General features: G+C 57.2%; 1 protein-coding gene across 1 annotated transcript in view; it reads right to left on the bottom strand.

The window, feature by feature from the left end:
• SYT7 (synaptotagmin 7) overlaps positions 1 to 8,141 on the bottom strand; it is a 42,130-nt gene extending 33,989 nt beyond the window's left edge. Inside the window, exon 1 of the mRNA XM_085317790.1 lies at positions 8,069 to 8,141. Coding sequence (XP_085173916.1) covers positions 8,069 to 8,099 — 31 coding nt within the window. The 5' untranslated portion in view covers positions 8,100 to 8,141. The remainder of the gene's footprint in view (positions 1 to 8,068) is intronic.
• Positions 8,142 to 12,092: the final 3,951 nt, after the last annotated feature.

Here is a 12,092-nt window from a genome sequence, read left to right as displayed (position 1 = left end):
AAGGCAGCCGTGCTGCCATGCTGGGGCTTCCCAGATGCTGCCTGCCTGGTGCCGGGGCCGTCAATTCCTCCTCTTTGCCTCCTCCCACTCTTTTGTTAGCTATTTCCCAAACCTCTTATTTTTAGGTTGCAGCTGAAAAGCTGTGAATGTGCAGCTCTTGGGTAGGATCCTAAGTGTGGTACAGGTGGGAGCCATAGCAGGGTCCAGAGCAGTGCTCCCAAACCCTGCTGGGGGCAAGCAGCAGGAAGCAGTGGGAGAGATTCAGAATGGGAGACTCCAAAGGCAGGAGAGAGGGCCTGGCTGCAGGCACGGGATGCAACAAGACACCAGTGTGGGAAGCAGCGTGGCCCCCGGACAGCTGCCCTGGAGCCAAGCACAGTGATGGAGCTGCCCTACTTAAGTGGACCTGCCAGGCAGAGCATGGCCACATGTCTTGCTGGGGATGCTGATCCTGGGTTCAAATCCTGTCACTGGATGCAATCCCCTCACTCACTGACTTCCTACTGCCATTTTCTCCTCATTTGGCTGGCTGTGAGGAGCTGGCCTGACAGGTTATGGGGCAAAGCTGGGCAAAGGCACAGCCATGGGAGTGGGGCTGGTTGGTGGGCAGCGACCTTGCCCTGCCGGGTGGCTGTGAACATCTGGCAAGGACCTGGCTGGGAAAGGAGATGGAGATGGTGCCAGGCAGCTCTGTGGCTCTGCTGTCATCCTGGTGGGTGCCTGGACAACCTCACACACATCAGCTGTCCCTCTCCAGAGAAAGCTGGAGAAAGTTTGGAGCACTGCATCCAAACACACTACGTATGCATGCAGCAAGAGGAAAGGGAATAGACACCTGCTCTCCATCTATGTATCTGTCTGTCTATCTGTGCATTCCCCTCTCAAATACATCCATCAGTCTCTCCATCCTTCCATCCATCCCTCATACACATCTGTTTATCCATCCAGCCATCTGTCCATCTTCCAGAGCTGTCAATCTGCCTGTCTCTGCCTCCCCCAGCATGACGCTGGCTGGCTGTCCACCCTGCCCTGAGTGACTTTACCTCAGGACTTTCAAACTCCCACTTCCTGATGGTTCTCTCTGGACCAGAGACCTGGCAGGGACAGTCCATGCACCCAGTGCCTGCAGCTCTGGCATCCATGTGCTTCCAGCCTCTGGCATCCATGTGCTGGCAGGACTCCAGGACCCACCTCTCTCACAGAAAGCTGGGAAGAGGTGTAGGGCCACAGGTTCTCACTCCTGGCCTCCCACCAGACTGAGCCCCACCGGGGAGAGATGAGCCAGGGCCTCCTGACAACCTGCTGCTGCTCTCCACTGACAGCCCCAAATCGACCCCATAATGGGGACAGGATGCTCGCAGCTCCTTGCAGCCCTGCATTGGGCAGTGCTGCTGCACAGCAGCACCCCCCTTTCTGGCCCTCCCAGCATGCCTGCATCTGTAAATGCCAGTCTACACACTGCAGCTGCGCTGCTGTCCTGTGCCGGTATGCGGATGGCAAGCAAGCTGCATGCATAGCACATTCATGTGCTGCTCAGCCAGGTTGCACAGCCTTCCTCTATGCATGCATGCAGCCATGGGCATCACTGCAGAGCAGACACATCAGCATCTGTGGGGCAAACCACCCATGTCCACTCAACCAGCCCAGCACTGCAGAGCTACCTGCAGCCACGCATGCCTGGCCGCATGTGCTGGGTGTGCCAGCCTGGTTGTACATCTCCTGTTGTCAGACAGCATCCATGTAACGCCCAGGGGATGGTAGCACGTGCGGGGTGGCTGGGCTGGATCCTGACCCCAGCAATGCTGCAGGGTGGGCAGGTCCCCCAGGGACATGGGCTGTGGAGGTTTGCGGTGCATCTCCCGCTACATGTCTGCAGGTACCACTCCTCTGCTGCTTCTTTCCTTCCACTGAGTGTCCCTTCTCCAAACAGCAGCACCCAGAGCAGGAACAAAACCTGCCTGGCCTCTTCCCCTCATCCTAGCTTGGGACAGAGCCACTGAGCGTGATTTATCGCACCCATGGCAGCACTATGTGGCTATTCCCATGGCTAGGAACACGTGGACACTTCTCCACAACAACCACATCAGGCAAGGGCCACTCAGCACGTGTTGCTCCCCAGAGGGACCAGGAGCAGAAACTTATGGTAGAAGAAGAATTTGGCAAGTGTATATGACTCTTTCCTCAATGCTCTTCCAGTCTCCAATTACTTGTGGCTCAAGATTTCCTGAGACTATGTGGTTTCTCTGTTCAGTGGTCCCCAGGGGCTCTCTTTTCCCAGTGAGTGTCTGGTCCCCCCTGAACGCACAGGACTTTCTGCAGCCATGCCATCCTTTGGCAGCAAGTCCCATGGGGTTTTTGTCCCTCACATGAGGGACCTCCTTACTTTGAACTTGGCTCTCAACAGCTTGCTTTGACGCCTCATGTTTCACAAGAGGAGTGCCTCTGGCTGCTTTCTCCCACTCAGCTTCAGGGCAGCCTTTTTTTCTCTTTCTAGCCAACTCCTGATGTCTGGAAGGATGTCTCTGCCCCAAAACATGGATGTGGGCAGGACTGTCAGGCTCATCACCTGTACACACAGCCCCTGCCAGAAGCCCCCTCCCCTCGGTAGGGGGTTGTTGCAGGAGCATTTCGCAAAGGTGCCACCCCAGCACTGGTAGGTCCTCATATAGTGATAGCTAGATTAGTTGAGCGGTGGTGGGAAGAGGAGGAGGAGGAGGAAAGCTCTGGGGACGGAAAGGCAGGAATTTGTGCTCATGAAACCGCTGCTTGTGGAGATGATGGCTGGAAGCTGCAGAAGAGCCAGTTGGGCTTGCAGGCACACTTCTGCCCTGCTTCCCACTTCAGCAGCAACACACACCAGGCGTTTAGTGTGAGCAGCAGCACCCAGCACAGCACTGGCTCCTGGTGCTGCTCTAGTCCAGGGCATACATTGCTGTTGGTTCTCATGTTGTCATGCCACTGTATCTGCTGACATTGCCTGGCCTCTCAGCCCAGGCAGGAGCCAGAGCCTCCAGAACCTATTGCCAGTGCAAATTTTCCTGTACACCTAGCCACTGAGGGATCACACGGAGCTGGGCCCAAACAGGGACACCTGTCCCCACTGCCACTGCTGCTTTCCCACAGGCCCAGCCAGAGCAGAAGAAGCATGTGCAGCTCCCAATGGGGGCATGTGGACCCCCCAACCTGCAGCCCCAGGGCTCTGCTGGCAGCATCCCCCAGCCCAGGAGCAGCCCACAAGCACAGGGAGAGTGGTGGCTGCACTGTTCCTCCTCCACTGCCCTGGTGTCCTTCACCACCCCAGCTTCATCTCCGTCAGTGAGATTAGCCACTTCCCTTTCAAACCTCATTAGCTTCCCTGAAGGTGACCCTCTCCCCGTCTCGCCTGCCCTCCTCCTGGGCTGGTGCCCAGCTTGCCAGGGTGCCCACCTGTGCAGTTTCCCGCACCTCAGCGAGCCCCTTGGACACCTGAGACCAGCTGCCTGGGACAGAGCAGCCACTGTGCCCTGCACTAGCCCTGATCCCACACAGGCACCTGGCATCACATTCCACTCCAGGAGCCTGAGCCCTCCATCAGCACCCCATTCTATGCTTTCCCTGGGTGCTCTGCCTTTGCACATAGTCCCTGCACGCCTGCCCTGCTGTCTGCTTGTAGAAAGCCCTTCCCCTGCTGAATTCATCTATAATAGATATTGTAGCTGAGCCCCCAGGGGCCAGGGGGTGGCAGTGATATTATCTGCATCTGTCTTCATTCTCATCTCCCCCGCCCTTCCCTGGCAAGCTGAAAAGCCGCGAGAACAGGCAGTGCAAAGCCGCCTCCAGCTCCTCTCTTGTTCTTCGGTGTGGGAGAAGATTGGGCCTCCACAAGGCCCAAACTCAGGGATAGACCACCCTGCCCTTCAATAGCCCCCATCCCCATTGCTGCTGGCCTGGGAATGGGAGCATGCATGTCACATGCATGTATGTGGCCTCCCGTGGGCACTGGAGCTATTCTGGGAGGCAGCAGCCCTGAGTGCATTGGAGGGCTGCTACTGAGATGGTGGAGAGAAAGCCAAAGCTGGCAGGGCACATGGGAGAGGGTCAGGCAGGGCATGCAAGACAGAGCCAGAGGGGCTTAACTGCAGGCATGCACTGCTGCTGCAAAGGATGTGTCAGAGCAAAGCTGTGGGGTGCCGGGAGGATGCAGGTGCTGCCAGACCCAGGTATGACAAGATGGGATGAGACCCCAGGGCAATGCTCCATGGCACAGCAGTAGCCACCCCTGCACCTGAGCCCGCAGCCCTGCAGCACCAGGAGTAGGATGGGGGAGGGCAATCAGGTGATGAACCCTGCCCTGTGCCAGCCCCATGTGGGACGTGTGGCTGCAGCAGGTGCCTGGCTCTCAGCAAGGCCACCCAGCCCACAGCTGTGGGTGCTGCCCAGCAGCTGCCAGCTCTTTGCTCTTTGTCTGCCTTCCCTCAGCTTTCCCCCTCTTCCTCCGAGTCTATTCACATGGGACCCATTGTGCAATCTGCCTCCAATGGCCTGTTTTGTCTTATTTTTAACCTGGCTGTCGGCTTTTGTCCCAACCCTCAGGATCTGTGCTGTCATTCCTCCCAACACCTGCCATGTGGGCACACAGACCTCACCATTACTCCCTGCCACCTGCCTGGAGACAACATTCAGAGAAAAGGCACAGCCACCTGGTTATTTATTCACTGCCTCCAGAGGGGCCATGGCGGCTCTGCTCTCAGCTCCCTCTGGCTGAGAGTGAGGAGGCTGCCAGGAGAAACGGAGCTTCGGGGCGGGGAGGCAGGGATGCACGACGGTGGTGGATGGACAGAGTAGGGCCCAGGGCAGACAGGGGATGCAGGACCAGGTGCAAGACTCAGTGCCCTGGCACCTGCTTGTTGCATGGAGGAGATGAAACAGCAGGAATCAAACTGCCTCCCAGGAGAGGGGACAGTTGGCTTTGGCATGAAGAAGGAGAAAGATGGGAGATCTTACATCACAAAGGAGAAGAGGGCAGGATCTGGCACCAGAAAAGTCAGCTTGGCATGGGGGAGATACATCTCTGTGATAGGGAGGGCACCTTCTGCTCCAAAGCCAATCTCTGTTTTGCAATCATGGGTTTCCTGACATGTTGCAGGACACAGGTACCACAGGCAGTGGTCCTATGAGCAGCACGGCACCAACTGCTAAACTCTGTCTGCATTCAACTGGGGTGGGGGGGGGGAGAGATGCTCTGCAAAGCACCTGGGTTTGATCCCAATTTCAACTGTGCCAAAACATCTCTCCCTGCCATGCTCCTTTGCAAGGTCTCCCCATTCCCAGTAGAGCTGAGCTTCACAAATTTATACTCTGGCTGCAAGGCGTTCTTTGTCCTGGATCATAAAGCACTTCACAGATGGCAGCAAACAAAGCTTCCCAAATTACCAAATTTCTCTTTCCCCCCACCATGAAATGCAGCCGGTGCTGGAGAGCCACAACCGCCATTCCCTAGCACAGTCACACAGAACAGCAGACAAGGCCAATGCTGTGTCTGGCCACAGGGCCATGGGAATTCCTATTGGTAGCACAAGAAGCACAAGGCAGGATGTGGATATATCGCACACAGATCTTTCCTGGATGGGATTTACCTCCAGATGAACACAGCGTGATGTTCAAAAGCTCTCTTGTATCAGCGCTGCCAGTGTGGTGCCTCCTTCAGCCAAGGAAGGGCCTGTTTCTTGCCAAATCTGGAGGACACCCTGATGTCCTCACCCAGCTACCACAGATGCTCATGCCCCAGCCCTCCCCAACATCCAGCTGCACTTGAGGGCTCAGTGGGACAAATGTCTGGCTCTTTCTCTGCCCAAAGACCACACAGGAGTGGAGGGCTGAGCTCCCAGTACACTGGAGCTCTGTGGGTCTGACCAGAGCAGGCTGAGAGACACCCAGGCTGCCCTACGGCACCCACTGCATCTAGCCATGTCCAGCGTGTGAGTCCAGGTGCAATGGTGGGGTTGTATAGCACAAGGGTGCCACACGCTCCTGCTAAGCAGGGCAGCCTGGGGATACATTTCCCTTACTGGGCAGTTCAACAGGGCTAATTCCACATGGGACATGGTCAGAGAAAAGGCCCTTGCCAGTATTGCTCCCAACCTTCACCAGTGGAGGAAAGCCTTAAGCCTCCACAGACAGCATGGCCACACCTTGGCTACACAGTGGTGCGGAAGGAAATGAGGCAGCACATTAGGGCATAAAAGAAGCAAAGGGCAAAAGGGAAATGGTGAATCAGGCATGCAGTGTCCTGGTGCCAGCTGAGAGCTGCCTGGCACAGGTATATTCTGTGCCAGTAGACCCTGTCGAGGCACCCTGCTGCTGACAGCACCAAGATGAACAGCACAGATTGCAACCAGGTTGCTGGAGATATGGGAAAACTCCCATTTGGTGAGAGACAGATAAGACAGGATGTTTGGTTTGGGAAGGGATCTGCCCCTGGTTTGAAACCCAGGGGATCAGGACAGTTCAGGCTCAGCCATTTTAATCGGCAGCCTGCTAGCAAGCCTGGGGAGCAGCAAAGGTGCCACAAACACTGGCAGTACTGTCCGCTGCAGGTAAGGAGACTATCAAGTGGAGGCCAGGGGGCAAACCAGGAGAAGACACACAGGGTAAATAAGCTCAGGTGCTGTGGCAGATGTTCACTGCCCTCGGGCTGTGGGAAGAGCAGCCCAGCCTTGATGCTGCCAGCTGGAAACGGGCTCACAGCCCCACTCTGCCATCGACCTGCTGAGTAACCTTGGACAAGGCACTTAGCAATGCTGTGCTGTGCTTCCCTGTCCATAAGGGCACCTCCACAGGGGCGTGAGACCCAGCTATTCTGACACTGCAGAAAGAGGGACTGCTGAGCATCTAGGGAGGAAGAAACGTCCCATCAAAGGCAGCTAGTCCCAAGCTACCAACTCCAGGGCAGCACCAGTGCTGCCACAAACAAATGCCAGAGTAATATGGTGCCCAGCACTGCCTCAGCCTGCTGACTGCTGCAGGCCATGCTCCACTAAGCGTCCCAGGCATGCTGGCATCAGCAGTGCCTGCTCTCCAAGCACCAGGGCTCTGCTATGTCTCCCACCAGCATGTCCACATGCTGCCACCGTACATGCCATCCTTCTGTCTGTCAAGCCCAGCAGCAGCTGCTCCTTTGGCACCAGGACCCTGCAGGTAAGCGGTTACCAGGCCTGGCGAGCCATGTTGCTTCCTGTGGCATCCCTTCCCCTCTGCCTTCTCGTCATGCTGGCAAGGGGATGGGGCTGCTGCAAGCTCAGACAGGCCCTACTGTGTTGCTGTATGCCCCAAACCCTCCAGATCAGCATCCCAGCTTCCTAAGCACGGAGCTGACTGATGCCTTCAGAGCATGAGATCAGCAAAACAGCGTTGGCTAAAGCACCTTCCCAAATTGTCCTTGGTGGGCAGAGGTGCAATAGGTAGATATGGCGGAGCATGAGGGAAATCAGGGCTCGGGGGAGCCCCAGAAGCAAAGGGCTGAGGCAGATGATGATGCTCTGCTCAAGGCTGGGTGTTTGCCTGCATCTGTGGGCTTTCCTTGGTGTCTGCACTGAGAGCTTCCTCCCAGGTGCCCTCCTGGGTGCTGGGAGATTGCCCTTGCTCTAGCACTGGGTGCCTGCCTGGTGGCTGGGTGCTTGCCTGGAACCAGGGTGCTTGTGTTGGGTGCTCTCCTTGGAGCGGGTTCTTGCCCCAGTGCCTGCCTCGGGACTTGGGGAAACGTGCTCACCTGGGGGCTGGGGGCTTTCCCAGGGGCTGCAGGTTCACCCGGGACCTGCTGCTCGCTCCGGGGGCTGGAATCGGGCGCTTGCCGCGGGGCTGAGGGCTGCCCTGGGGAGCGGCCGCTGCCCCGGGAGCAGCGGGCGCCCCGGCCCAGGCAGCTCCGCAGGGCGGTGACTCATTTGAAAGCCGTGGCGGCGACTTTCTCCCCAAACTGTCCTAAGTCCCGTCCGGCAACTCTGGCGGGACCAAGCGGGGACTGCGGGCGGCCCCTTCGCGGGCATTTCCCCCCCGCCCTCACTCCGTTGCTCGGCGCTGCAGGGACACTCACCTCCGGTGGCAGCCTCCGGGTGGAGGTGCATGGCGCCGGGCGGCGGGGCGCGGCGGGGCGGTGGGGTGGCTGCTGCCCGGCGCAGCGGAGCCGCGGCTCATCAGACGGCGGCGGCNGCGCTTCTGCGCCGCGCGCGCCCCCTCCCTGCAGCCCCCCGTCGCTGCGACCTGCCGCGCTCCGCGCTCGCGGGCCGCCGCTCTCCTCTCCCGCGGGCAGGGCGGCCCCGGCGGGCGCTGAGCCGCGAGGGAGCCGTGGGGCCGGCCGGGGAGCGGCGGCAGGCCCTGGTGCCGAGCAGGTAGGGCAGCCGGGGGTGTCCTCGGCACCACGCAGCGGGCACGTGCGCGTGTGCGTGTGCGTGTGCGAAGGTGTGCAAGCAGAGCCGAGGGCTGTGGGAAGGGCCGAGGGGGAGAGGAGCTGGGGCGCGGGCAGGGCTGAGCGGGCCGGAGGGTGAGCGCTGGGGCGAGTACAGGCGGCGTGGAGGTGTGCGTGTGCCGGCTGAGCAGGCGGGCACGACCGCTGAGCAGTGGGGCTGAGCAGAGCGGGGACGTGCGAGAAGGCAGCGCGGCCGGCTGCGTGCGCCTGGGAAGTGCGGGGAAGGCTAGGCTGTGTGCGTGCACGCCGCGCCGCTGGGTGCGGGCACTGAGCAGGGCGAGTGTGCCACGGGCTGAGGCAAGAGGCTGTGAGTGCTCGTGGGAAGGGGGGTGTGTGTGTGTGCGCGCAGCGTGTGCGGGTGTGTGTGTGTGTGTGCGTGCGCGCAGCGTGTGCGTGTGTGTGTGTGCGCGCAGCGTGTGCGTGTGTGTGTGTGTGTGCGGGTGTGTGCAGGCGTGTGTGTGTACGCGCGCGTGCGCGCGCGCGAGCTTGTGTGTGTGCTTGTGTGTGTGTGTGTGTGTACGTGTGTGTGTGTATGTGTACGTATGCGCGCCCGATCGCACATCCACTTGCTGCTCGCTGCTGGTGGGAGAGGAAACTGCAGCCGCCGCGGTGAGAGAGATGCTCCGAATCTTGCCTGCTCGCAGCCCGGCGCGGAGATGCGCGGGCGCACGCAGTGCTGCGCGCGCGCACACACACACACGCGCGCGCACACGCACACACACACACACACACACACACGGGGTTACCACGCACTTACATACACAGTAACACACACGGGGTACTACGCACATGTGATAGTTCTTGTGGGGTCCCATGCAAGCACACACATGCACAAGCATGACATGCTCATATGCACACATGCACACAGAATAACATACATGGGGTAGTACATATACACATGATAACACATGGAGTACTGCACACATGTATAGTAATGAATATGAGGTGCAGTGCACACACACAGGGTAACACACTCGAGTTACCACACACATCTTTGTGGTAACATGCAGGATTACATGTACATGCAGGCTAGCACACACACAGTAGCATGCACAGGGTAGCACATATACACAGAGTAGCATACATAAGACTGCACACACAAAGTTGTGAGCACACACACCAGGTAGCACACACAAACACACACACAGAGGGTGGCACTCACATGATTACACACTCACACACATGTATTCAGGGTAGCATACACAGGGTTGCACACACACACCCCAGGAGAGCAAACACAGAGTTTTGCATGGGCGCACACAAACACACTCACACACACACTCATGCACACAAAGAGTTGCACATAGACACACACAGTGGCATTCAGCTCCCAGGGAGGCCACCTGCTCCCTGGAGCAGGATCCAGTCCTAGTTTTTCTGCGGGACCAAGGCTCACTCGGCTGCCACTAGTGGCAGAAAAAACAGGCCCAGATTTCACATGTGGAATGGGTCTGAACCATGTGCTCACTCCCACTGTTTGCCCAATGGGCAAGGGCAATTTCTGACTGTGCTTTTACTGCTTGTTTAACATTTGCTAAACAGAGCCAGGTGAAAAACAAACACACTGCAAACAAATGAGAAAGCTGCTCTACAGTGGGATGCCTGGATGCTCATGGTGTAGAAACAACAGGACCTGAGCGAGGCTGGTGGAAGAATGCTTCGGTTCACCTGGTCACCTGTGACTCCATGGTCCTGGGGGGTCAGAGACTTACCCTAATGCAGAGTGATAGAGATGGGATACTCACCCGAATGGTCTGGATCCCGTGGGAGCTCTAAGGAGCAGATCATAACTGTGGCCTTGTGAGATCAAAGGATTAGTGTCCAAACTCTCCAAAGTTTTCCTGGGCACCAGGCTGCACTGGGGAAAGCCAGGAAACCACGCCCATGGTGATTCAGAAGCTTTTGGAATTATCTGCACTGCAACACATCATCCAAGATTTTCCTTGCCCATAGGCTGCATTGCAAGCAGTTAATACTTCCTTATAGAATGGAGGCAACCCTGACAGAGCAGTGATTGCATTTAGGGATAGGGAATCTGGCTTTCCTAGGCTGCAGGCAAGTTCATGCACCACATATGCTGCATCCAGCACCTGGAACAGGTGTCCATGTGGCCTCAGTTTCCTGGATGAGAAGCTGGTGCCTACAGAGGTTCCCACTTCTGTTTAGCAGGAATGATGGAGAGGTAGGGCTTTCTAGCCAGGTTTGCAGAAGCCCCTGGGACTGAGGCCCTGAATGCATGTGTGTGAGTGTGTGTAACCATGTGAGTACCACCCTATATGTGTGTGTTTCTGTGTGCTAATCCTATTCTGAGGAGGAGAGGATTAGAAATCTCTTAGGCAAACTTGACATTCACAAATCCATGGGCCCTGATGAGATGCACCCACAGATACTGAGGGAGCTGGCAGATGTTGTTGCTAGGCCACTCTCCACCATCTTTGAAAAGTCATGGAGAACTGCAGAGATGCCTGAGGACTGGAAGAAAGCCAATATCACTCCAGTCTTCACAAAGGGCAAGAAGGAGGACCCAGGCAACTACAGACCAGTCAGCCTCACCTCCATCCCTGGAAAGGTGATGGAACAGATTGTTCTAGATATCATCTCCAGGCATATGGAGGAAAAGAAGGTGATCAAGAGTAGTAAGCATGCTTTCACCAAGGGGAAATCATGCTTAACCAATCTGATAGCCTTCTGTGATGGCATGACTGACTGGGTAGATGAGGGGAGAGCAGTGGACGTAGTGTACCTTGATTTCAGCAAGGCTTTTGACACTGTCTCCCATAACATCCTCCTAGGTAAGCTCAGGAAGTGTGGGTTAGATGAGTGGACAGTGAGGTGGATTGAGAGCTGGATGAAAGGCAGAGCTCAGAGGGTCGTTGGTGGCGCGGAGTCTAGTTGGAGGCCTGTGGCTAGTGGTGTTCCCCAGGGATCAGTATTGGGTCCCATACTGTCCAACTTATTCATCAATGACCTGGACGAAGGGACAGAGTGCATCCTCAGAAAGTTTGCTGGTGATACCAAACTGGGAGTAGTGCCTGATACACCTGAGGGCTGTGCTGCCATTCAGAGAGATCTGGACAGGCTGGAGAGCTGGGTGGAGGGGAACCCCCTGAGGTTCAACAAGGGCAAGTGCAGAGTCCTGCACCTAGGGAGAAATAACCGTAGGCACCAGTACAAGCTGGGGGCTGACCTGCTGGAAAGCAGCTCTGTGGAGAAGGACCTGGGAATGCTGGTGGACGACAAATTGACTACGAGACAGCAACGTGCCCTTGTGGCAATGAAGGGCCAATGGTATCCTGGGGTGCATTAGGAAGAGTGTTGCCAGCAGGTCGAGGGAGGTGATCCTGCCCCTCTACTCAGCCCTGGGGAGGCCTCATCTCGAGTACTGTGCCCAGTTCTGGACTCCCCAGTACAAGAGAGACATGGGGCTACTGGAGAGAGTCCAGCATAGGGCTACGAAGATGATCAGAAGGCTGGAGCATCTGCCCTCTGAGGAACGGCTGTGAGAGCTGGGCCTGTTTAGCCTGGAGAAGAGAAAACTGAGGGGGGATCTTATCAATGTGTATAAGTACCTGAAGGGAGGGTGTCAAGAGTATGGGGCTAAACTCTCTTCAGTTGTCCCATGCGACAGAACTAGAGGCAACAGGCAAATACT

Source organism: Rhea americana, unplaced genomic scaffold, assembly GCF_003343005.1.
Source record: "Rhea americana isolate MKP2758 unplaced genomic scaffold, rheAme1 scaffold_506, whole genome shotgun sequence".
Taxonomy (NCBI): domain Eukaryota; kingdom Metazoa; phylum Chordata; class Aves; order Rheiformes; family Rheidae; genus Rhea; species Rhea americana.
This window is presented reverse-complemented; position numbering and strand designations above follow the sequence as displayed.